Here is a 26,640-nt window from a genome sequence, read left to right on the forward strand (position 1 = left end):
CCAATCAGATTTCAGTATTTAACATGAAAGTATAACAAAGTCTTTTGTTTTGTTTTCTCAACCTGTATATATAGCAGTATATTAGTATTTACACAGTGCATCTGTCAAGTGACACCACTTTTTAAAACACTCCTCTTCGTCATAGGAAGAATGTGCTTAATAAATTTGGAACGGTTTTCATAGTTTTGTGGTATTTACAACGAAGTGTCTTATTAATGCCCTGTCCGATTAAGCCGAAACAAGAGGTATAGGAAAAAAACAATTTTTGCAAAAGTTCACGTACCGCACACAATTGATTTTTACAGGTAATGATCGAGTTTGAATGGCGTATAGACTCCTTCACGATAAGTGCGGTACTGCTCTCTTGCAGGGCAAAATGATATACTTTGCCTAAATTCATTAGGTAGATAATTAAATGACGTAAATAAAAGAATTGAAATTCACCAAACCATGTCATTTTGCCCTGCAAAAGGTACCGCAGTTACCGCGAAGGGGTTAATTTGACAGGTGTCAGATTATGGAAAATCATCATAAGACAATGACAATGAACTTTATTCTCATAACTGAATTTACAGTGTAAAGAAATTACATGTGTACAGTATGTACACACTACAATATATATAATAGATGAAAATCATTGGTACAGGCATGATGAAGGGATTACGGATACAATTTAACCAAGAAAGCTAACTCATCTAATAGTTTACAAATATTGGTAAGTTGGTTTATGTTTGTGACATTAAACAGTTTTTCAAATTTTACAACATTTGGATTTGTTATGAAGTAATTTAATAAACATATAACCATTGAATTGGATATATATACATCAATACATTTGAAAAGGTAGTGAAATTCATCCCCAATTTCATTACAGGCACACAATTTACAAATTCTGTTTTCTCTAGGAATATTAAACCATCTACCTATCTCAATAGGTAATTTAGCATTGCCAGTTCTGAAATTACAAAAGTTCTTACATAATTTTGTTGGCAAAGTCAATAAAATTAATACTTTTCAAAATCCAGTGACTTTTTAAAAATCCTATAATTTAAACCTTTTGGAGAATTATGTACCTCGCTATACCATGATTGCTTAAATTAGTCTAATAAAATATTGTATACTTTAGATTTTAACCAGGGTATGTTTATTGTGTTTTGATACCATATATATGTCAATCCACATTGATTTAAAGTTTTCTTAATGGCTTCGCACCATGAGTTATTAAAATTCTTCAATACATTAAAAAGTTTTGCTGACAATTTTGAGTTCTGGAAATTAACTAATTTACCCCAGAAGGAAAATCATTCTAACTTTAACATTAATTGTTAAGGGGTATCTTCCAAATTCCCCATATACCATAAAGTTTGGTGTTGTGGTTCTCAAGTTCAATATATGTTTACAAAATTTATACTTCCATAAGAAAAAAAAATTTACTAACCCAAATTATTTTTTCCCAAAATCATGAAATTCCTAATCCGTGCAGGGGGGGGGGGGGGCTAGTATGCTTCTGAATCCAACTTCTCAATCTTTCAAAGTAAATTTAGGAACAATAATCTTTCCTGCGAGAAAAAGTGGGGGGGGGGGGGGGGGGGGGGCTGAACCCTCTATCATGCTATGTTTCTAATGGTTAGGTATAACTTTGCAAAAAAAAGGGGGGGGGGGGGCTAAGCCCCCCCCCCCCCCCCCCCCCGGTTCCGACACCTATGAACACTGTCTCCCAGGATTAAAAAAAATCCACAATATTTAGTTATTTTGAAAAAGTTTTGTCCACAAAAATCTGCCTCGACAGGGTTTCTCCTTTACAAATTTTACATTTGCTCGTGTATGTTCAAACTTAAATAATTTCTCTGATATTTTATTATCAACTTTTCTGAAAACGTGGCCTGTTTTATACATATCGATTTAGTGTTTAACAGACGGCAACGAAAACATTTTAAAAGACTAGGAATAGTTCATTTTATTAATATGTATTCTTCAAATTCGAATTAAACGTTTTAGGATTAGTTAGAATGTGAATAATGAAATAACATGACTAACGTTATAAAAATGGAGCGAACGGGCCACATCTCTCACCTACATATAGAAACAACATCTAACTATGTCCCACCCCTTACACAAATAGCCTTGCAGCTAGCGTTAAGACATCAAATATCATGATATATTGGTCAAGATTTTATGTCTCCTAAATATAATCTCCCCTTTCAGCCATGTTTGAAAAATCAAGAAAGTTCTTCTTACAGTACATGTAAAACTTGCTTACAAGAAAGTGGTGAAGACGCGAGTTATTACATATAGGCCTAAGTTCTTTGAAATTCTGTATATTCAATTAAGAGGACACTTTAAAACAAGGTAAACGTTCCTAAAGCTTGTCTGAATATTAACCATACTGATCTAATGATTTCTGGGGACACACTGCCCCCCTCCTCCCCACCCCCCCACCCCCCCCCCCCCCCCACAAAAAAAAAATTAATGACAAAAATCCGTTGATCACTCCATATGCCCCATATGGTACATGGATGTAAAAATTGGAACTGCTTCACGCAAACTTCATTACAGTCAATTTCACAAAACGCATCCTTTACTTCCTTCTGTACAAATTTTTAAAATGTCTCACCTTGTTTTCAGTATTTCATAATCATCTCCCTTTTTGAAGGGATGAACAGGTATTTTAAGCATGAGGAAAGATCCCCAAAATTTGAGTGCATTTTTTCACACGTGCTGATTTGAAAACTGCAAGTGCTCTCATCGCAACTCAGTAGTCCCTATTGTCAGAAAAAAAACACACAACTGACTCTTTGAGCATATTTGGGCAGTAGCCTTGTGTTCGAAAGTATGTCTGGGGGAGGGCAAACTCGTCAAAAATAAAATTTTAAAAATTCCAAATTCATGACAATTCTAATTTGGAAACTTCAGTTTCTATTAATATTTCCTTCTTGCATGCTCTCAAAGAAGTCTTGGAGGGGCAACTCCATGATAATTCACTTTTTTCATACGTAAATTTAAGGAAAATGTTTGGCAGCCCCCCCCCCCCCCTTCTTCTTACCTGTATATTATAAACTACCCAACTTAGATATATAATTTATAAAGAAGTCACAGATGTGGAATTAGTTAAACTCTAATTGATTCTTGCGTCTTATGTAACCAGATAGCCATATATATGAAATATAATTATATGATTGTATTCTGCTTAACGTTAATTAGTCATTAGCTTGTTGTGCACTCGATACGAGAAAAGTTTATAGAGAACAATGTTAAAGATCATTGTCGAAAAGAATAACCGACGTAGTTTGAATTCGTGGCATCAGCGGAATGACCAGGAATAGTAGTATGGACTTTGGAAGTGGTCAACGGATGCAAGACTCTTAATTGTAATTAACCTTTAACAATGGACTTCTTTTTTAAGTCACTTATGAACTGTGACCTGAAAGGATGCTACTGGATATATTAACAATTGCTTATTCTATTTACTGATTTTTATGCTTATGATTTGATTAAGAATTTGTACATTGATTTGATACCACTATACGATAAGTGTGCTTAATAAATATCATAAAACATGAACTGACTTATGATTTCAAAAGTCCAAAGAATAACAACAGAAGGAATTTGTTAAACTTTAATTGATACTTACGTCTCGTAGTAAAAATCACATTGAGACAGACATAACTATGGCTGACACTAAACTAGCTAATTCATTAATTAAATAATTAATGGACGAGAACTGTAATGAGGATGGACATTACTTGTACAAGTAACACCACTTTTTTTCACAATAAGACATCACTTTGGCACTTTGAAGCTGAAATAGAAAAGGGAGATAAACCAGTCCCACATTACTGGGCTCTGTATAAGACATCTCTGTGAACATATTGCCAGGTAAATGTTTGTTGCTATGCTATTCCATATCTAATATTATCCCATTCATTTCAAAGAAGCAATTTTTGCCTCTTTAAACAACTGTACATAGTTTTGAATTTTATTTTGTTGGCGAGTTCACTAAGAGGTAACTTTAAGCCTTCAAAAATTACACATAGCATTATTTAGTAGAAGAAAATATTACATGTACCAAAAACTTAATTATTTTGTGGTTATAAATATCATAAAAATGAGAAAAAACACATCTAACAGGGTATGTAAGATTGCAATAACACATGAACTTACATTTATAAGAATTCAACAGGTACTCATAAAAACTGAAAAAAGACCATTTCCCAATGAATGCAATGGATATCAGTGACTAAAATGTTTGTGTAAAAATTGTAATGAGTTGCTTCCCTTTGACCAGTATGACAGCGATGTGAACTTGTGATCATAACGCCAGCCTACAAAAAATAAAAGATTTACATGAACATGTAGATTTTCTATAGTGTTCTTAATGTCAAACTTCATTAATAGAAGATTCAAAAATTTCAAATTCATTAATGGAAAATATAAACCAGAAATAATAGCGAGCGCAGCTCGCCGGCGCGCAGCGCCGGCGCGAAGCGAGCTCTACCGGCAAGGCGTGTGTGAATAGAAAATTCGGACTAGTTGCACATTCATTCAACGGATTTTTTTGGCGTCAGTAAATCGGACCAGTAATGCATCGTTTTAATCGTCCCAGTAGTTCCCTGTAATCATGACAATTTTTATCTCTTCACACTCTCACGAGAATCAGCAAGACAAATTTAGACAGTAAAAACAATAACGATGTAAGCGACATAAAGTCAATGTTACCTCTAAAGTTCACCTCAGTACACTTTCAATCAAAAATAATCGTGTGACGTCACAAACGTTTACACATTGATCCGATATATTTTTTCGGAGTCAGTAAATTTTGACCCACAATTCATAGTACCAATGGTTTCCAACCTCACGTTCCAACATCACGTTCTCCCGAGAATCAAAGTAAAACCTTTGAAAAGCTTATAAGATGTGTTATTTTAAGAACATCATGCTTTTTAAGTAAATAAAACAGCATACTTCGCATACTTTTATTTCTCAGGGGAGATTTAAAGGAATCCGGGTGGTTTCGCTCCGATCGCTTGTTCGCCCTGAGAGGTTTCGCTCCGAATACATGATCGCCCCGAGTGGATTCGCCCCGATTGTATTAATAAACACTACAATTCACACTGCTTGTTGCTTTGGTTTTTAAATATGTAATTTAAATTATTTCTATCTATACATAAGTGGTAAATTAAATGTTTTAGAAAGTGATTTAGTTTAATTAGACAATAATTTAAACACATTGCCTGAGCAGTTTAATTAGTCGGCAATTAATCCATCATCAATAAAACCGTTAAATAAATAGCTTTGCTTGCGATCTAATTTGGAGAACTAAATTATGAGTATCTCAAGAATTCGTTAGCGCGTTTTTTTGGAACCAGTATTCTGAAAGAGTATAGCGAAGAAATGGTTCGTGAATGCTGTCTCTACTGCCATAAGTTGGTGAGTACCTAAATATAATGCATTATATGATATGATAGATTATAAAATGATATTAATAATGCATAAAATTCCATAAGATGCTCGCATATACATGTTAAATTAATGTGTTCATTATATTTTCAATCGGACTTTGAATATTTTCTATTTTGCAAGCTATATGATATTTTTTTTATGTCCATTTGGCCATTGCATATATATATATATTACCAATGTCATATTTTATAAACTGATTATAATGGTCATATATATATGTAGAAGAATTTTCCCTTGTTAAATTAAATATTACATTTTCCAGACTTATTCCAGACAGAGTAATTGCAAATATATATCAAATAGTGTTGATATACAGTATAGAAATAGCAATAACAAAAAGAAAATTAATTATTAAATCTTTAATACTATTTGATAAAGTTTATTTATTGATTTATGAATAATATTGATTTTATAATAATAATATCATATAAATATATTAAAAAAGAAATGCATACATAGACTAAACATTGTTTTATGAAGTGTCCTTAGTATAATTTTGAAAGAGATATAAATAATTTAAATAATATTAATTTAATTTAAGAAGTATTTTATTCAAGTATATAGATACATTGAAATGGATTGAACAGCAGGCATAATGCCTATTTATGCTCTCTCCTGTAGTCAAGGCATAATATGAGTAATTATATAATTTTATATAAGATATATATACATAAATATTGCAACTGAATTTTGTATAATAGATTAATATTATAAATAGCATTGGAAGGAGGTACAGTGCAAAAAAAAATAAACAAAACAGATAGCTTATGATAGGAAAATGAAAATAAAAAAAAAGATAGAAAAAAGATGGTTAATTGCTAAGGTTTATCACTTCCAAAAAGTAGATTATTAGAAATAATATTGGTGTTGTATATATTAGACTTAGTAAATGAACCTGAGGTTGTATATTAAATGGCTAAAAAAATAAATAAATGAAATAATAGTATTCATAGCAATTTCCACTTCTGTATAATATTGTTAGACAATTATAAAGAAAAGAAATTAAGCTGTGACCAGCATTTTTCAAATTTCCTAAGTTGAAATGTTTGAACTGATGCATATTTCTCTATCTTGTAATTAAAACTCAAATAATATAATAGATCAACATAGTTTGGAATCTTATTCTGCTTCAGACATATATTGCCATGGTACATTTTTCATTCAATAAAATCACTTCAAAATACATTGGTAAAAAAGGAGTACAATTTTTTTTTCAATTATAATTTATTCTTTAAACAAAGACTGATTTTAAAAACTTGAATGAAAATGAATTAACATTATACGTATTCAAAGACTTATTGTTCTGAATTTCTGATAATGATTATTGACATATTTCTCATCTTTGATACTCAGGTTCGATGGAATCAACATGCGATGTGCTGTGATAGTTGTAATCGTTGGCAACACAGGTTGTGCCACACAAGTAAGTTCAAATTATAAACGTAATTTAAATGTATATGTAATAAAATGTTACATCTTTCAGCGTGCACTCTCGCTATGGAGAACAACATACATATAAAATATTGTGAGATACAATAGATATATATAATACTGAATCTATACTTTGTAATGCATCTTCTAAATTTCTTTATATATATATATATATATATATATATATATATATATATATATATATATATATATATATACACACACCGGTATATATATATATATATACACACACACACACACACACACACATAGTAAATGTTGTCCTTATTTTGTAGACATTTCCAAGGAGCTGTATGTGGACACCATGAATGGTAATGGTAATGGGTTGATTTTGTGGCATTGCAGAGACTGTGGAGCTCCTGATGTAGAACAACCTAGCACGGAGGATCAGTCCACATCTTATCTGGACCAATCTTATTTTATTACAGGTGCCTGGAATGCCATTTCTGCAGTATTCCCTGATGCTGTGACCAAGGGATGCACATTCCATTGGTGCCAGGCCGTATGGAGGCACATCCAGGAGTTGGGCCTTGCAGCCACATACATGAAGAGGGAGGCTACTCATCGCTACCTGAAGCAGCTTATGGCCTTACCCTTCCTACCTTCACCAGACATCCCCGCCGCATTCCAGACATTGAAGGAGAGAGCCAACACAGAGCCCCTCCAGTCCCTGGTGGGTTACATCGACAGACAGTGGATGAACCATTCCGTCTTCCACCCATCATCATGGACCGTCTACCGCCAGGCCGTCAGGACCAACAATGATGTAGAAGGTGATTATATATTCCAAATAATTTTTGTGATAATAATTTTGTTATTTTTTGAAAATGAATTTAAACATTGTGTTCTAGAGATATACATAAAAGTATTTATTTAAAAAAAAGTAAACTGACTTGTGAACAATAACTGCATATAATTATTAATAATAAAAATTATTATTATTAACCTGATTCTTTTTGTATTTTTGGAAAATGGCATTAATGAATATATTATTTGTATTTATTAAAGGTTGGCCTCACAGGGTCAACGGCAAAGCTGGACATCGGGGATGCACCTTCTACAAGCTTGTCCCTCTTCTTTTGCATGAGGCAAAGTTGGTGGAGACTCGTGTGTCCAGCGAGAACCTCTTCAGGGATGTAAGACAGTCATCATCTGCAACCCAGAAGAAATTGACGGAGGCCTGGGAGCAGTATGATGCAGGACAGTTGTCAACTGGACACTTTCTACGGTTGTGCGGTACCGTGTATGCTCCATGCGAGTGACTTGATACTACTGTGATTTCCGACAGTGCAAATTAAGTGTGCGAGTGACACCCATAGTGAACTAATAGACTATCACTAGTGCTTTGAATTTGACTTTGATAGTGCACCTACCTCCTCAATCACTAGTGCTTTTTTTTTAATATGTGTTGATGTATGTTGATGTGTTTTCTCAATATTTTCTATGACTTTTATATTACAAATCTATAAAAGTTTACATGTCTTCTTCTGTTCGTCTGTTCACCATATAATTAAGTTAAAGAGTAATAGATGATAAAGATCACAACAGCATAATTATCTATATATACAAGATGAATACTACATAATTAATTAACAAAACCTATGAACATTATACATAATTAAGTGAAATCACGGAAAATTTGCAAAAAATGATTTCACTCCCATGACAATGACATTACAAATGTCCATAAAGGCATTAAGAAAGCAATGTAAGTAATGTTAAAATTTTACATAACTAAGTGAAATCACGGACATATAATGGCTCAAGGAAAATTGGCTAAAAATGCCTTCACTATACACAAATGTTTATGAAAAGGCATTAATTAAGACAGCCCGATTACGTAAAATCACGATAATTTTAAATTATTCCATAAAACACAACGTTAGCAAGTATTTGGGGTTTGCTTAGATCGATAAATACAGGTAATCATTGATCGTTAATAATACCTATATCATATATTGAAAAGGGGCGAAACCACTCGGCGCAAAACCTCTCAGGGCGAACAAGTGATCGGAGCGAAACCACCCGTTACCATTTAAAGAGTAAGACGACACTTAACCAACGTCAGCTTTGACGTCACAATAAGCACTGATAAGGGGAAATTACTCTAATTGAAGTTATTGTAAATCTGCTGAAATGACCGAAATCCTCTCAAAATCTTGCAAAGGCTAAGATAAAGAACAGCTGACGAATAAGGACATTTCTTCAGATACAGGAAACAGTTGTAAATTGCACTAATTTGGATGAATGCTCACAAATATTTTATTCACTATAATTACGGTAATTTCCTGAAACGTACGTTATACGTAGCAGCGCCTTTTTTTAAAGGGGGTGGGTGGGTGGATGGCAGCCTCATCCAAAAAGAAAAATAAATCATGAAAATTCTAATCCTTCAGCCCTTTAGCAGTTCAATGGTTTCTTTATTTTCACTTCCATTTATTACATGCGGGGGGGGGGGGGGGGGGGGACAACACCTTGTTCTTTTAACATGAAAAGCAAATATTTTTAAGCGTAAATTAAAAATAAAATTAAACATTAATTATTTTTTTTTAAGTGGAGGGGCAAATCCATGGTAAGTCGATTTTCTATGTATAAATTGACAAAAATGAAAAAAAATTTAGCATGGGGGGGGGGGGGGCTCTATGATGAGTCAAGTTTTATATTTAAGTTTAAGAAAAAATGTCTACTGCAGTGCAATGAATATTTATATATTAAAATCTTAATTACTCAACAACATTGTATCTGAGATTAAACTATTGTTCTACATATAAATAAATAAATTATAACAAATCTTATAAACTATGAATAATGAAAATTTACTGAAAAATAGGTATGTTTTATTTTTTGGCATTCAAATTTCACGTTGTTAATTTTATTTTATTAATTTATTATAATTCATTGTTTGATCACATGCTGTGCTCGCCCCAACGGTCGCACCGTAAAACATATTAGAAAAGTTATTGAACTCACAAAATAAGTCAATCAAATTTTACACTAAACTTAAACATGTAGCTGAATGGTTTCTTTATGTCAGAGAGAGAGAGAGAGAGAGAGAGAGAGAGAGAGAGAGAGCGAGAGAGAGAGAGAGAGATGTTCATTGTACATAATATCTTATGGGCATTAACAAGTATTTGACCCCAAAATATACTGACTCATAAAATGAATGTCATCAAATGAACAGCATTGTTACATGATACTTTTGGGATTTCTAAAAAAAAAATATGATGACAATGTGCCTCTTTGTATATTATGTAACATAATTAGTGTTAAGTTTTTACCTAGGCCTAATTAAAGGTCAAAACTTTACAGTCACATGTAAATTGTCCAGTTAAGCAGTCACCTTAAGAATATAACTTCAAAACTATTATAATTCAATCATTTTTTGTGTTCAAAGGTATTTTGATCATTATTTCTAAAACCTTACATGTATATTGTTTACAAAAATTTACAAATGGTTACATGTAATTGTGAATCTTATGGTAGTACCACTGAATGATTAAGATAAGTACTGAGAGCCTCCATACACGCACAAACCTCAGGATGGTGTGGGCTTCATGTTTTCTTAACTTCGTTACTTATTCACTATGTAAGCATTTATTGAACGATAGCCTACCATCAAATAAATCTACAATGAAGTAAAATATATCTAAATATATATCTAAAGTCAAAAAGTGCCATCAAAGGCACTGCGACACATGTATAAATATAAATTCAAATATAAATTTTTAAAATTAATTGAATTAATAATTAAAATATCTCTAAACTGACAAACAAGCATGGGATTAATATCTAGACAAACATACATGTAAATAAATATTGCAAATGTCATACTTCATAATGCCATGGATAAAGTCTGTCACCTCTTTGCAAGAAAAAACATTTTAAAAAATTCTGAAAAATAAATAATAGTCCATAAAATTATCACAAGTCGCTCTGTTGAGGTGCAAGCCGTGATATAAAAGACAAGCTGCAGCAACGAACTGTATCAGATCTCAGATCTGACCAATCAAAGCGTGTCATGTTTCTGCCGGTGACCAATCATAAATCACCACCCTGTGACATGTGTTCATGTGATGTGAGGTCACATGACGGTCATGTGATGCTACCTTGGAGATTTGGGGAAGATGGAGGTCCCCGAGTCAAGGACCTTGTTGGTGACCGACTCGATGAGGGTCACAGTGATCATACAGATGGGGTAGGACTGGGGCAGCTTCTTCATCACCACAGGCACCTGCACAAAGTACCTGAAAGTAGAAACACATTGAAAGGTTAAAGGTCATGTATTCAACGTCGGGAGCATTTTCCATCACAACTAGGAATTGAATAAGTATCTAAATATAGGTAATATATTGCTTAAAATAAATGTCCATGTAAATATGTCATCAAAGATAGTCTGAATGCAATTAAAATTGTTCATTGAAATATCCTCTTCTTTTGAACAAAACATAGCAGATTTTTTCTGCATTCAAAGAATTTTAAAGCAATATGAGCTGCAATTTTCATGTTGTAATTTTTTTCAAAGAAAATGTTATTTTCTACTAAAATGACAAAAATTATCATGGTTTTAAAATTTCTGTTAGCTCTGTTTTTGTGGGAAAAGCCATTAACAAGCCTTAATTGGAGCAAAATTGAATTATTGTCGTCCTGTACAAAAATTGATCTGCTATATATTCCTTATAAGTGAAATCTTTCTCCTGACAAAAATAAATGATTTTTTCAAATCTTATTTATCATAAAAGTTTAAGTTACAGGCAGACTTATCATACTAGCAGGTTTTTGCAGCAAACTAAAATTCCAAAAAATACAGCTCATATTGCTTTAAACAACTTAGAGATTGGATAAACATAGAAATATCCTAATATTCAGATAATGTAATGATCACACAAATCTAGAGTATTAACTGTTAATTGTGGTGCTCTACAATTTACATAAATCTTGAGCTTTGATCACTTGAGATTCGAATTCCTATGGTCCCAACTGCTAGATTCTCTAGATATATAATTCTAATTAAGTATTAATGAATTCATGGTTAGAACTTTAAATATTTTTCTTATTACTTGAACTCCTCCAGATAGTGGCTGCGGATGAAGGCGGAGATCTTGGGACTGTAGTGTAGAAAAGTCTGTAGGACGGAGAACTGTACATAGAGAGTCACCGCCTCCTGAGGCATCAGAGCGTCTTTACGTGTCGGCCCGATAAACTTCATCATCTGGTCGATCACATTCTCCACGAACCCTTCCTGTTAATGGAATTTATAAATACGTCAGTTGAATTCTTTGATTCTTTAGGAATTAGTTTTCTTGAAATCTTGAATATATTTGAAGAAAAATGTAAAAAAAAAAAATCTCTGTTTTTCACTTGGGAAATATGTATTCAGAAATTTTTACATTTATAACTTTAATTTAACATTATATGAAGCCTTCAATGTTGTTTGTGAGAGAGAGAGAGAGAGAGAGAGAGAGAGAGAGAGAGAGAGAGAGAGAGAGAGAGAGAGAGAGAGAAAGACAGACAGACAGAGAGAAACAGAGAGAATTAGAGAGAGGGGGAAAGATACAGAAAGAGAGAACAGATAGGCAACAATAACCACATGCGTGTGTAAAGAGAGAGAGAGAGAGAGAGAGAGAGAGAGAGAGAGAGAGAGAGAGAGAGAGAGAGAGAGAGAGAGAGAGAGAGAGAGAAGCCCTCAATCTTGTATGAGAGTGAGCCCTTCAATCTTGTATGAGATAGAGAGAGAGAGTACGTACCGTCATCCTCATTTCCTCCATGGTCTTTATGACCCAGCTGATGTTGAAGAAGCTGGCCTCTCTGTTCCCCCAGTTTGCCTGTCTTGCCATCAGAAAGATCTCGAACAGTGTCAGCAGGGCCGACTTTCGGAATTCATCTATCTGCTTCTTTATCTGCGATAGCGATGTTACTTATTAATTATAAACAAATCATGAGTTAGAGTTTGCTATACATGTATTTCCTTATACATGGTGAAAAATGTGTTCATTTATTTTTTCATAAAAAAAACTATTGCAGATGATGCAATTTTGATAGCTAAAATAACTAATGAAAACTCTTATTACAAATATCAGTACTTTTTGCCATCAGTTTTACCAGATTCTTATATTTTATTTCATTTTGTATTAAGAGAGAAAGATTACACCAAATTCTTCCAAACAGTTGTAAGTATGTGTCCAATGCACTCAACTTGTAACAATATTTCACCATGTGAATCCACTGTTTTAATGATGATATCACCTCAAGGTACCCAATGACTTTTGTCATTAATTTGAAAATACAAGTACATGTAATACAATATTACACGAAGTATTCTAAAAGGCAATCAAGAATATATTTACTAAAATGAAAAAGTGAGTCTCACTATTTTAATTCAAATTAAATATACTATTATTCCAATATGGAATTTTGAAATATTTTTGTTTATTAAATGTACAGCACATTTCCGAGTCTAACTTCGACATGCAGAACCAACCAAACAACAAAAACCAACCAATGCAATGAATTCACAATAAAACAAAAGTATTGCGTATTTTATTTCATCAGTAATATTACATAAATCATTTATTTTTAGAGAGTGTAATAAATTCACCCCAATTTCTATAATTTATGTTAAAACAAAGATATCCTGGTAGGAAACCAACTTTTACAGAAACATGTACAATAAATTACATGGACAATGGACAGTCATGTATATATGATAACATATCAAAGTGAAAATGTTTAACTGTGAGGATTCATATAAATAGACATTGCAAAACACATTCATGATAACTACCAAAAACTCTACACCAACCAGTGATTGTAAGGACAAATATAACAAGAGGCCCATGGGCCACATCGCTCACCTGAGGAACAATAGGTATGATAAAATCAGCTCAATGGAGTCATAATACAAACTATCTGGACAATATACAATAATTCATGTAAATTCTGTATAAATAAAATCCATTTTCCCCTGGATATTCTTATGTTTATAATCATTAGTCATTTTTCTAACAGGATGATTTTATAGTCATATCATGTGTTGAGTATTGCAGTTCTCAAAAAGATCCCTAACAATAGTTTATATATGGGATACAAACGTACAGTAAACTCTCAACCTTCTCGTGAGGCCAAAGAATTGTCCTGGGGCCAAAGTCTTAACAATTATAAAGAATCATCTGGCTGATTAGTTTCTGAGAAGATTTTTAACGATTTACCCTATAAATTCCTTTGTTAAACTTTGACCCCCCCCCCCATTGTGGCCCAACCCTACCCCTGGGGGTCATGATTTTCACAACTTTGAATCTACACTACCTGAGGATGCTTTCACACAAGTTCCAGCTTTCCTGGCTGATTAGTTTCCGAGAAGAAGATTTTTAAAGATGACTCTGTTTATTCCTATTTAAAACATCGACCTCCCATTGTGGCCCAAACCTACCCCCAGGGGTCATGCTTTTCACAAATTTGAATCTACACTAAATGAGGATGCTTCCACACAAGTTTTTGCTTTCCTGACTAATTAGTTTCTGAGAAGAAGATTTTTAAAGATTTACTTTTTATAATCATATGTTTAACTTCAATCCCCCATTGTGGCCCCAACCTACCCCCAGGGGTCATGATTTTCACAACTTTGAATCTTCACTACCTGAAGATGCTTCCACACAAGTTCCAGCTTTGCCTTCGAATTAGTTACTGAGAAGAAGATTTTTAAAGATTTACTGTATATATTCCTACGTTTAACTTCGATCCCCCATTGTGGCCCAACCCTACCCCCGGGGGTCATGATTTTCACAACTTTGAATCTTCACTACATAAGGATGCATCCACACAAGTGTCAGCTTTCCTGGCCAATTAGTTTCTGAGAAGAAGATTTTTAAAGATTTACTTTTTATATTCATATGTTAAACTTCGACCCTCCATTGTGGCCCCACCCTATCCCCAGGGGTCATGATTTTCACATCTTTGAATCTACACTACCTGAGGATGCTTCCACACAAGTTTCAGCTTTCCTGGCCGATTAGTTTCTGAGAAGAGGATTTCTAAAGATTTACTCTATATATTCATTTGCTAAACTTCGACCCCCCATGGTGGCCCCATTTTTAGGTGAGCTAAAAAGGTTAAGTTTACAATTCAATAAGTTGGTTTCTGGAAGAACAGATTTTGAAAATTTTCGTCATAAATATTGACAATTTTTTTACTTTTTAAAGCGCTAAGCATAGCTCAGCCCTTTATTGTCGTTAGACTTCAACTTCCGGTGCATCGAATAACCGCCCCCTATAAGCAAAAGTATACATCATTTAAACTGGTTAGGGAACCAGTTTCATGGGTTTATGCACATAACTGCACGGGCTATTGTGAATCTAATTTACGGGTTATTGTGAAATTAATGTACGGGGCTTACATACATCATTGCAGGGACTGTCATGCAGTGATGAGGAAATATAGTGCGTATACAGAAGCTGAAATGCTATATACATATATCTGTTATATACATACAGAAGCTGGGTTAGCGCTTTTCAGTACTGTCAGTACTTTGATTTAATCTTTAGCTTTTAAGATCTGTGTACAAACATAGAATTGTTAGCAAGTCTCTGTATCTTGCTTATAATTCGAAGCAAACACTCAAAAATGGTTAGTAAATAGAAATTGTTAACAATTAAACACAAGAAACATGCACTACATGTATAACAAATAAAGAACACAATTTATTTTTTCGAAATGAATCATATATATACATGTATATACCTACATATTTCCGTAAGCGATATCAAACTCTATTTAAACTGAATAAACTAGAGAAAATGCCGAGCATCTCAACAAAACCCTATTGCATTAATCTACCATTACGCAAAAAATAATACCGAATTACCGATAGAATGAATTGTATTTCAGTACTCCTACATCAGATTTTGCTTAATTTGCGCAGGTAAACAATTAACGTAACTGTTTGATTTACCGAAGTCTCTGTTTGATTTGATACGTAAAAATCACGAAATACAGACGACAGTTTCCAGGTTACAAAGCATAAATAATGAAAACGAAACAAAAATCAGAACAAGCTAACATCAACGTCATGTGTGAAAACTGTCAACGCATTGAATTATTTAGCCTCAATTTACTTCACAAAATCGGCACCAATATATTTTTCATGTTTCAAAAATTTCCCTTCATACGCGAACTGTTGCACAACAAGCAAATTCATCATAGTCAGATCGACCCTTTTTCGTATAATGTCATGGCTGCTTTAAACAAAGAACCTCGTTTTAGAAGTATGGAATACGAGTCTTGGTAAAATGGGAAAGCAAAACCGGGCCGTGGCAAAATAAAAGCCGGGGCACATCGGCAATCGTCAATTCCAAATACGCATTTTTTTGCAGCAATATTTACAGCAAATACAAATATACTGGTCCATCAAATATCCTGAAATTTAAATGAGATTGGCAGATTAATAACTGCTTATCTTTTGTTTTGCCCAGGCCAAGTCTTGTCTACCCATTTTACCGGATGCCGAATCCGAGGCTATTAAACTGATTGAAACACGCCTTTCCTTTATTATTATTTTCGTAATAACTCAGATTTGAAACAGAATTAGACCTTAATTTTTGCAATTTATGTTTTCCTTCCCATAAGGATAATTTATGCTAAACTACGTTGAATTGGAATCAGTAGTTCTTGAGAAGAAGATTTTTAAAAATGCACCCCCCTTTTTCTACAGTTTCAAGGTTTTCTCCGCTTTGAATACAGATCGGACTTTTATTTCTGCAATTTATATTCGCCCTCCCATAAGGATGCTTTGTGCCAAATATGGTTGAAATTGGATAAGCAGTTTTAGAGAAGAAGTTCAAAATGTAAAAAGTTTACAGACGGACAGACAGACGGACAGACGGACAGACGGACGGACGGACGGACGGACAGACGGACGACGGACAAAAAGTGATCAGAATAGCTCACTTGAGCTTTCAGCTCAGGTGAGCTAAAAAGTAGTTACTCTATCAAATGGCCATAACTGGAACACTGAAGCAGATATAATTCAGATCTTTTTAAATTATTGCTTCTGAAATCAAAATCCAACATATAGTCCTTTCTTAATACCTAAAAATCATGTGTAGTGTACTTTTGCAGCATTTATATAAGGAATAAGGAATCATTCTTTGAGTATTATGAGGTGATAATTTTGGTCGGGGCGTGATCAAATCCAATAAAGCCCACAGGGCTTTATGATAGATTTGATCACGCCCCGACCGAAATTATCACCTCATAATATTCAAAGAATGATTCCTTATTACTTATTTTTATATAATTTTGTGCCATTGTACGATTAAATATTTAAATATAAAATAAGCAAACCCCGCTGGCGCCTCAATTTGGCGTTATTTGAAGTTATGGGTTTTATAGTACAAAATCGATACGTAGTGTTATCACAGGCAAAGCCACTGAAAAATGTAAATATAATGCCTTAGGCTTTAATTAAAATTGAATTCGAAGATTATTTCAGAAAAAACAAACCATTGGTCTTAGATATTGGTTAAAACTGTGGTCCAAAGGTTTATAAAAAATGAAAAAATAAAAATAAAACAGACAAGAATTTGGTTATATGTTGGGGTTTCGTTTTCATTCATAATGAGAAGAATTGGCAGGTTTTAATATATAAAGAAAACAGGATATTGGAATTCAAAATAAATTTTCTAAATATTCTTAACTCTATTTCCATTTATATCACAGTCAAAATGAATCATCTTAAAAACATAGGTTATCATATGCAAAAGAACATAAAAATCTTAACTGAAAACACAATAACCATTCAGTTAAAAAAAGTAACCGTTTGACAAGAGTGTATGACAAAGACACGGTCCATCATTGGCATTGTCAATGTAATCTGTAACAAACTGAAATCGTACTGTTCGGTTGATTTCAGTCAGAAACACCATTTTAGTGTATGTATGAGATGACCAAAATACCAGAACTGAAAACTCCTTTCATTCCTAGGCTAGCAGCACACATATTGGGATTTTTATCTGAAAATTTCACCCGCTTATGATAAATCTCATGTGTTGCCATATTTTTTGGTTTAGATGACGATGTTGTATATCCCTGTCTCTTTGGTTAATGGTAACTTCAGATACATAGTTACCATGGTTTTGTCCTGGAGTTTTTCTATGACGACCTCATATATGCTCTGGTACGGTCTCCAGAGCTTCGTTAATGCTTCTATCAGGTTTCACGTTCTGAAAAAATGCAAAATTGTTGCTTTCTTAATCAACCTAAACAAACAAGTAAACAACAAACAAACTGTACTAAGTTATACACAACAAATTCATTACAGGTGAAAGTCAGGTTGATTTCTACTATTATTGTTTTCTCACCTTTGGTTTTTCCCTGTGTGTGTTGACAGCGTCAATGTTAAGGCTGACAAACTCCACTCTACAGCCATAAGCTACTGGGGTCAGCTTGATGACAGTGTGAAGTGGGACCTTGAGATAGGCCAGGTCTTCTAGAACATAAATGCATAGAGACAATTAAGAAATAAACTCAGGTACATGAAATTACGCCTAACAGGAAAAAGCTAAACAGAAATAATAAACAGAAGTCTTGCATTGCTTGAAACCTTTTGCAATCAAATGACAAATACATTTTCATTAAACATTGGGAGTTCATCACCCTGCATAATTTTTTCAAAATAAATGGAGTGTTTCCCAAAATCCCCCCCTAAATATTTATTATTCTTTTGGGAATACAAATTGTGGATCTTCTGTCCTGATCAAGACATTTGACATGTTGTCCATATTCAGAACCTTACACTCAAGCGTTACATGGGCATAATTAGCTAATATGGACTCCAATGATTGAGTTCAATACATTGCTACTGGTAAAAATCACTCTTGAACAGGAAAGCAAGCCGACCAACTGGTGTAGCACATTATAAAGCTACATGATTTCCCAAACTGTGTTTGTGCTGTACAGGGATTTGTGCGATAATAGGAAACATCACAGTGTAAGAATTCAGGCCCAGCTGGTATAACTCTAGTCACAGAAATCATTAATGACTTTAGGTTACAGAAACAATGACTGCTGAAGAATAGAATTGTACCATCTCACTAACAATTTAGCCTCACTGAATTTAGCCTTTCCATTAGTTTGTGGGAATTTACGTGCATAGACAAACCGATACTTTAAAAATCATATACAAGTACGAGAATAATAAAGAGAGAATCTGAACGCAAGGAATGTAAAGCGAATACTCCTTCTAAAAACAAAAAGGTATAAATCCACAACTTCGAGAATGAAGAGTTTAAAGACAACCCAATACTATGGGACCAGAGAGTGGACACAACAATGCATTATACAGTGAGATCTCACTCAAAAACAAATATGTATGACAATTTCTGAGAATAAAGATTTTCAACAACAAAAAATGTAAGAGATATACCAATACCCTGCAGCAACTGAGTTTAAAGGGTCATGGTCACGATTTTGGTCAAATTTTATTTTTCTGTTTTTGGGAGTTAATTTTGATCAACTCTCCTATGCAGTTACTCTGACAAACCGAATGTGAAACAGTGTTTGGACCAAAGCACAAATCATCGCCGCTGACAAATATTAGTTCTTGAGAATAATTGATAAATCCGAAATAATGTATGCTTAAGCATTGTTTTTCAAGGAAACATATATATAAATACCTTGAAAATAGTCAGATTTTAAATGGTACGAACAATTTAGATATTTTTTGTAGTTGTATGTATTTTTACGCCAGAGTTCAATATACTCTCGTTCAACTCGAGCGTTTGGTTGAACGAGACGAGAGTTCAATATTGCTTGGATCCCTAAATTTTCAAGAAATATTTCTATCACTGATACATAGTTTGATTTAATTTATCATATCTTGAAATAATACTTAACATGATTCATATGGGGTTTCATCAACATTCTTGTGTCGAAAAAGTCCCAAAATTCATGTTATAAAAATGTGCGTAATTCAAATACAGATTAGAAACTACCTGTACTTGTCAAGCAAAATAACATATCATTGATTTTAAAAAAAATAACCATCGATAAAATCAACTCCAGTCAGTTCTTCGGTACTTTGATTATTATTTACAATGCTTTATGAATGCATTTCTAATGATCAAATGAAATTTGGGTGCCAGTCGATGAGTTTTAAGCAAGATACAGGGCTCACAATTCTTCGTCATGTAAACAAGGCTCGTGCCCTGTTTTTGTTTACATAGGTTCAATATACCAGTAAAAATCTTTTTCAAGATGATTTGTCTTTATTCTTATTCTTTTTAAGCATAAATAAACAGTTCCTAACCATAAACACATTCATTTTTGGTCTAAAACTCGAATTTTCACTTCAACATTCAAAATGTAAACAAAAGCTTTGTTTACATAGTGAGGAATTGTAAGCTCTGAAACTCGCCTATAACTCAACAAATGACACTCAAATTTTGGTTGCCAATTATAAATGCCTTACTGAAGCATTATAAAAATTAAAATCAAAAAAATAATTTTTGACCAAAATCGTGACCATGCCCCTTTAAAGGCACACCAATAAATGGAGAACATGCGTAAAGACACGCTGGTAGTCAGAACGTCAGAGTATTTTATTAAACACAAAGGTCTCAGAAGTCAGCAGCGTCCATGGTTTTCATCACCTTTTAATCCCAGGCACCTGACGTTATATATTTTTCTCATAATACAAAAAATACTCCATTTTTCTAATTATTAGGAAAGCGGAGTATTTTTTTTATTATGAGAAAAATATATAACGTCAGGTGCTTGTGCTTTTAATGTCTTGCATAGACAACGTTTGATAATTATTCTGTGTTTGTCCAAAGAATGAAACACTGTGCCAATGTATGCGCAAATCTAGAGGGGATCAGGGGGATTCACATGTTAAAAATTACCGAAAATAGGTTTCAGACCCCTTCCAGAAAAAATAGATATCCCTCAAACCCCCCTCCCTCTCTGAAAAATTTTCTAGATCCTCCTTGCGCAACATATTGAATTGAACATATAAAACACCTGTTTGTTCTTTGTTCACTTAGATTGTAACTGACTCAATGTCTTCTGAATCAACTGTGTTTCTTCGATATGCATTTCATTCAATATCCCTCCTTTTAAAAAAAACATGACAGAGCTAATCACTATGAATGGCTACCTAATTTCTTAGTTTGAAAGAGTTTGAGAAGGTATTCAGCATTTTTTTTGCTTTAGTATGAAATTGTAATAAGTGTTATATCATTATTGTTATTGTGACATTTATGCATAGTTACAATCAACTGCACAGCAAACATTTTAAAATCAAAGACAGTGATAACGTGATGAATTAGCACCCTTAAAGCTCTACCAGTTTGCCTAAGCTAAGGACGTTTCACTACCTGGGGTCTAACAGATGCATGTTTTCACACTCACAACCGCTGCCCGACATTCTCATTTTGACCACCGCTTCATTGGGAACTGGCACATATGGGATTTCATCTAGAAATAAGAAATTTAACGTCCCCACAAAAGCATTTAGAGAGAAAAAACATTCTATTTCCTAAAATCATGTTTATTTAAAAAATTGTCAATTTAGTCATAATTATCCATTTCAATCAAATATTCATAAACGGATATCAACGTAGCCATATCAATATAATTGCCAATGATTCAATGATCAATTTAGAATTTGGAAAGTTTACCAAAATGTTATTGAGGCACCCTAGCTCTTTTTAAGTGTTTATCAACAACATTAATACAATAATAATATGCCCTAATTACAGTGCAACAAAAGCTTTAATTGCTGCATGTATAATTTATACAGTAGTCTTATCTTCGACAAACATACAGATCTGTTCCAATTACTTTTTCACTGCTTAAGGTCAAGATATAGTTAATGAAAGATGCTTACATGTTTATGAAATGCAAGATATAAATTCTTTCAATGATGCTTCATAACATTAGCTTTGTATGACACGGTGTACCGAGGCTTAAATAGCTGGTATACACAACCAAAACTCAAAGTTTTTGCAGTCAATTTCTAAGTAATATGAAGGAAATACATAACAAATCTCAGAGCCTCGTCCGATTTTGACCAATGAGATATATCTAGAATGCCTACAGCCTCTTCATAAACGACACTTAACAAGCTATTGACCTCTTCTTTAAAATGTTGACAATTCTAATAAAGGTATTAAGATTACCTTTTCCGTGATTTGATAAAAAAGAATATGAAGAAACTGTTTCAATTTCTACATAATTCCTTTATCGCCGAAAGTACGGGAAATAAATTTCATCAATCAATTGTTACGTCATAATGGTTCTAGCACCAAAAAGATACTTTGGAATCATTAATTAGATCTTGACCTTTTAAAGGTCAAATCAAGTATAAATTTTAAGTTTGGTGCTAGTACCACTATGACGTCATACTTGATTCAATGAATCTTTCCCCGTACTTTCCGGCTTACTAGTAAAAGGAAAGATATAGAAAATGAAATCATTTCTTAACATCCTAAATTAAATTATGAGAAAAGTAATTCCGCTTCCTATATTCAATTTGACATCATTTTAATAGTAGGTCAAGAGCGTATTTGATGCCAATTTTGAGAGACTTTTGGCATATATAGATACAGTAAAACACGTTTATAACGAAGTCCCAGGGACGGCCAATTTAACTTCGTTATAAGCGTATTTCGTTATATCCGTCAAGTTTACAACATGAAATAGAGACTTTGGGAATGAAATTCACTTCGCTGTAAGCGTCAATTCATTATAAGCGTGTTCGCTATAACCGTGTTTTACTGTATATTTCTTTAGTCAAATATGGACAAAACTCCGAAATCGTCGTTTATTTCCTTCATATTTCATAGAAAATGACAGTTTTAAAGATGGTTTTTCATTTCGTAAACCAAACATTTAAGCCCAGATACACTCTATCAAACAAAGCTATTGTTATGAAGCATCATCAAAAGAATTTATATCTTGAATTAACCTGTAGCCATCTTTCATTTTACTTGATCTTGACCTTAAACTCTTTTATTGATTACAATGACTCATTTTTTCAAACTATTAAACCTAAGTGATGTTAGAGTCTGTTATGTTAGAGACTTCATTTGCCGCTAAGAAAAATGGGTGAAAAAAGGATATATTTTTTGTCAATAAAGAAATGAAATAAAACTATTATCAAAAACGAAATAATAGTACAATCTCACACGTTAAACAGAATTTCACATCAATATCACGAAGAGTTGTTGCAAACATTAAAGCAAGTTTTAAACAAATTGATTTGCTTTAGTTTAATCACGTCTCATATCAATTAATTTCTATCATATTAATAAATAGAGGCTGTGATTTAAAACTGCATACAGATCTTTCTCTAGTGAACATAATACTGCAGAAAATCCTTTAATATGCATAAAGGACTAAATTCAAATGCTTTTTTTTTTTAAATCAAAACATAATTCAAAATTTCTAGTATCATATCATATTATTCACATAAGATTAAATTATAAGCAAGTTGAAGTAAATGAAACAAAATATTTGTTTCTAGAAATCATAATACAAGGGAATTTTAAAGAATTTAACTATGTTAGGTATGCAAGCCAACGTACATGCAACAACTTAAACTTAATTTTGAGATATAAAATAAACAGCGTGATTTAACAATTATATGTCTAATATAACAGGCGCCGCTGTTGGAGTGTGAGGCAAACTGTCCCCCAGCAAAAATTCTCATTTCTTCTTTTTTTTTCATCAAAATTATAGCTATTGGCTGCATGGTAATAATAGACTATAGATCTAAGCAAAGCTGCTATTAATGAAATTCAATTTAGTTTGCTAAATTTTTAAATCTAGCCTTAATGCACGATATATCAAAGCAAAAACAAGTCACAGTATATACATATATGATACTTCAAAATGAAGATAAAACTGTATATAAATGCTCACCGATCAGAACTTACTTTGTACCACCACAACATTTACTTAATTGTTCCAGAAAACTAATACATGTAAATTACAAAACTCAATTTACTAAATCTTAAATTGTCTCTTTAAATTCTCCTTAACGAACCTTATTTTCCTTATATATCTACCCAAATTAATACCACAACAGATTTATTAACAGAAAAACACCAGTCTTGGCTTTAATTCTTTGTTTATTTTAAAGTTATTTTCTTCAATTCATTAACCATTAAAGAAAAAATTGGGAACATATGTTTATATAGAAATCAAAAAGCAGCAAAAGAAAATGTGGCAGTATAAGCAGAAAAGTCAGTACTTACACACAATTCAAATTAATAAAGATTAACAACAACGACAACCATGAGGGTATACAAAGTTACTAAATACTGTAGATTCCTTATTTTACGTTAGTATACCTTATTCCGCGATTCCACCATTTTGCAACAAATCGCGAGAATATAAAATTGTGAACCATTTTTTTGTTTTTGTTTAATTTACATCTGTTTGAAAAATAAAAGTTAGATTTTAAAATCTGCGAGATGTGCTCCTCACGATTTTAAGCGGATAATAATTCCTTGTGTTTAAATTTGGAATCTACAGTATCAAATTCTAAAGAGGTTCAACACAAAAAAATCACCATGAAATCACAACAACATGGATTATCAGTTTAATTTATTACACTGATCATGACACGTCATCATGGTGGGGATTGCAATGTTTGGAAACAGACACTTACAGTGGTGACCAATCAAAAGATAACTTGTATACCAGTATGGGTGGTGGAGAAAATGCTTGTATCATTTCAGGTATCAGCATTTCCTGGAAAACTTGCACAGCATATAACTGTACTGTTTAGGTTTTTTTAAAATTAGGTTTGGATGGGCCATTGTTTTTGGGACATACATTTTAACATATATATATTTTTCATATATTTTTACTTTGGCCTACAAGAAGGTCCTGTCTCAGCAATTATGGTCTTTGCATTTATGGAGTCCGTAATAGTGATATATTAAAGCTTCACTTGTACAGTTCAGTGCTTTGTTTGAGGACTACGCTAAACCTACAAGTAGGCCCAAAACCAACTAAGTTTTGGGGATTGTATAGATTTTGCACAGTGAAAAATATCAGGCTATCTTTGGGCACACTCTGGGGGTCCCCTGAGGATTGAAAATTACCCAAGGTTTGGGGATTCCATGAGGTTTCAGGTTTACCCAAGGTTTGTAAATTACCTGTGGTTTGGGGTTCAGGTTTGGGGATTAACTGAGGTTTGGGAATTACTAGTACCTGAGGTATTGGAGATTAAGGTTAGGGTTGTTGAGATCTGGGGATTACCCAGGAGAAAATAAGGATTTGAGGATTACCTGAGAATAAGAAAATAACTCAGTTTATGGGGATTAAGGTTACTAAAAAGGTTCTACTGAGGTTTCGGAATTACCTGAGGTTTGAGGATTGGGAATTACCTGAGATTTCAGGGATTTAGGTTAAGGTTTAACTGGGGTTTGAGGATTGGGAATTACCTGAGCTTTAAGGGATAAAGGTTAAAGTATTATCAAGGTCTAGAGATTACCTGATATTGGGAGATTAAGGTTTGGGGATTACCTGAGTTTCAGAGATTACGGTTTGGGGATTACCTGAGTTTCAGAGATTACGGTTTGGGGATTACCTGAGGATTTGTCCTGGAAGTAGGCCAGCAGACATCGAGCCACGGCCTGATGACAGACCACCAACACATTCTCCTGTCTCTCTAGCTCCTGAAAAAAATATCAACAAATCTTTGGAGAGGAATGTTATCGGTAATAAACATACAAGTAAGTCCCATAAACCACTTCAAAAATATCACTAATCAATGGAATATTGTCAGAGCTGAAATTCCTAAAATACAATTGAAACTTGCTACAGGGCACATACAGAAAGACTGAAATTTGTGTGTGTTGAAAAAGAAAAATTTTCATTATCTATGTTGATGTTAACCTAGCACAGAAAGAGATTCTGAAGTAATAAAACATTTAAAGCACGCTGGATGGTAAACAAATTATCCATCAGAAGATTCCTTAAATCTTACACAGTCATGACATTTTTTACTAATTTTTGTCATTTTCAAAATTCTTAATATTTTACCTCAAGAATTTGAATGTTTTCTTATATATTTTCATAGAGCTCTCCTTCAAAAGGAGGTTAATTTAGCCTTAAACACACCATGACTATCCAGCCCCCTTAAAGACATTCTATTGGCTTACCATTATGACGGGTTCAAGTCTCGCTACAAGGTCCTGATATGACTGAAAACAGAGTAAAACTTGTAAGCATTTATCAAAGCAAAGAATCAAATATGATATCCGATAACTTTGTCATACATATAAACATATGAAGAAAGAAAATGATTTTATTGTAACCCTAAATTTGTTAAAATTAACCTCAACGCACTGTACTAAGTATATGTAGTATATGTATATGAGTAGTTACCTCCCCTCCTGGGTACCGATAGTGGAACTTGTCCTGGTCACGCAGGGCGAACTCCTTGGGGTGCATCTCTTGGATCTCCTCGTACGTCATGCCTTCACAGATACCCTAAAATAAAGGAAAAAGCGGTCAACACAGATCCTGAAATAAAGGGAAAAAATGGTCAACTCAGAGATACCCTGATAAATATAGAATTTCACACTGTTGTTTTGATCTCAGCCCTGGTATCAGCCCGAGCGGTTGGTATCCGTCCAAAGCCGAAGGGCGCTGGCCAATACTATCCAAGGGCTGAAACCAGGGCCGAGTTCAAAACAACAGTGTGATGTTGATTAAATCATA

At 33.4% G+C, this 26,640-nt stretch overlaps 3 protein-coding genes across 14 annotated transcripts in view; 1 reads left to right on the forward strand and 2 right to left on the reverse strand.

Annotated features, from left to right (window-relative positions):
- Positions 1-7,344: 7,344 nt before the first annotated feature.
- On the forward strand, positions 7,345-8,358 carry LOC136274380 (uncharacterized). The gene is made up of 2 exons (XM_066081002.1): positions 7,345-7,685; positions 7,921-8,358. Exons 1-2 carry the CDS (start codon positions 7,457-7,459, stop codon positions 8,172-8,174), a joined length of 483 nt encoding a protein of 160 aa, XP_065937074.1. The 5' UTR covers positions 7,345-7,456; the 3' UTR covers positions 8,175-8,358.
- A 1,573-nt stretch (positions 8,359-9,931) lies between these two features.
- Positions 9,932-13,294, reverse strand: LOC136274937 (uncharacterized protein C12orf56-like). The gene is made up of 3 exons (XM_066082954.1): positions 12,657-13,294; positions 11,970-12,151; positions 9,932-11,156 (listed from the first exon to the last, which is right to left on the reverse strand). The coding sequence occupies exons 1-3, from the start codon at positions 12,744-12,746 to the stop codon at positions 11,015-11,017; spliced, it is 414 nt and encodes a 137-aa protein (XP_065939026.1). The 5' UTR covers positions 12,747-13,294; the 3' UTR covers positions 9,932-11,014.
- Positions 13,295-13,419: 125 nt separating this feature from the next.
- LOC117682321 (6-phosphofructo-2-kinase/fructose-2,6-bisphosphatase) overlaps positions 13,420-26,640 on the reverse strand; it is a 38,406-nt gene continuing 25,185 nt past the window's right edge. For 8 of the 12 annotated variants that reach the window (XM_066082941.1, XM_066082943.1, XM_066082945.1 and 5 more), the window contains exons 10-14: positions 26,305-26,409; positions 26,079-26,120; positions 25,505-25,592; positions 18,264-18,391; positions 13,420-18,125 (exon numbers count right to left, since the gene is read on the reverse strand). In XM_066082941.1, the coding sequence (XP_065939013.1) occupies positions 18,066-18,125; positions 18,264-18,391; positions 25,505-25,592; positions 26,079-26,120; positions 26,305-26,409 (423 nt within the window). In that variant the 3' untranslated portion in view covers positions 13,420-18,065. Of the gene's footprint in view, positions 18,126-18,263; positions 18,392-21,278; positions 21,379-23,556; positions 25,441-25,472; positions 25,593-26,078; positions 26,121-26,304; positions 26,410-26,640 lie in introns of those variants that run through there. The other 4 variants (XR_010713385.1, XR_010713384.1, XM_066082946.1 and 1 more) reach the window with 4 other exon arrangements.

This window comes from Magallana gigas, chromosome 4 (genome assembly GCF_963853765.1).
Source record: "Magallana gigas chromosome 4, xbMagGiga1.1, whole genome shotgun sequence".
NCBI lineage: Eukaryota > Metazoa > Mollusca > Bivalvia > Ostreida > Ostreidae > Magallana > Magallana gigas.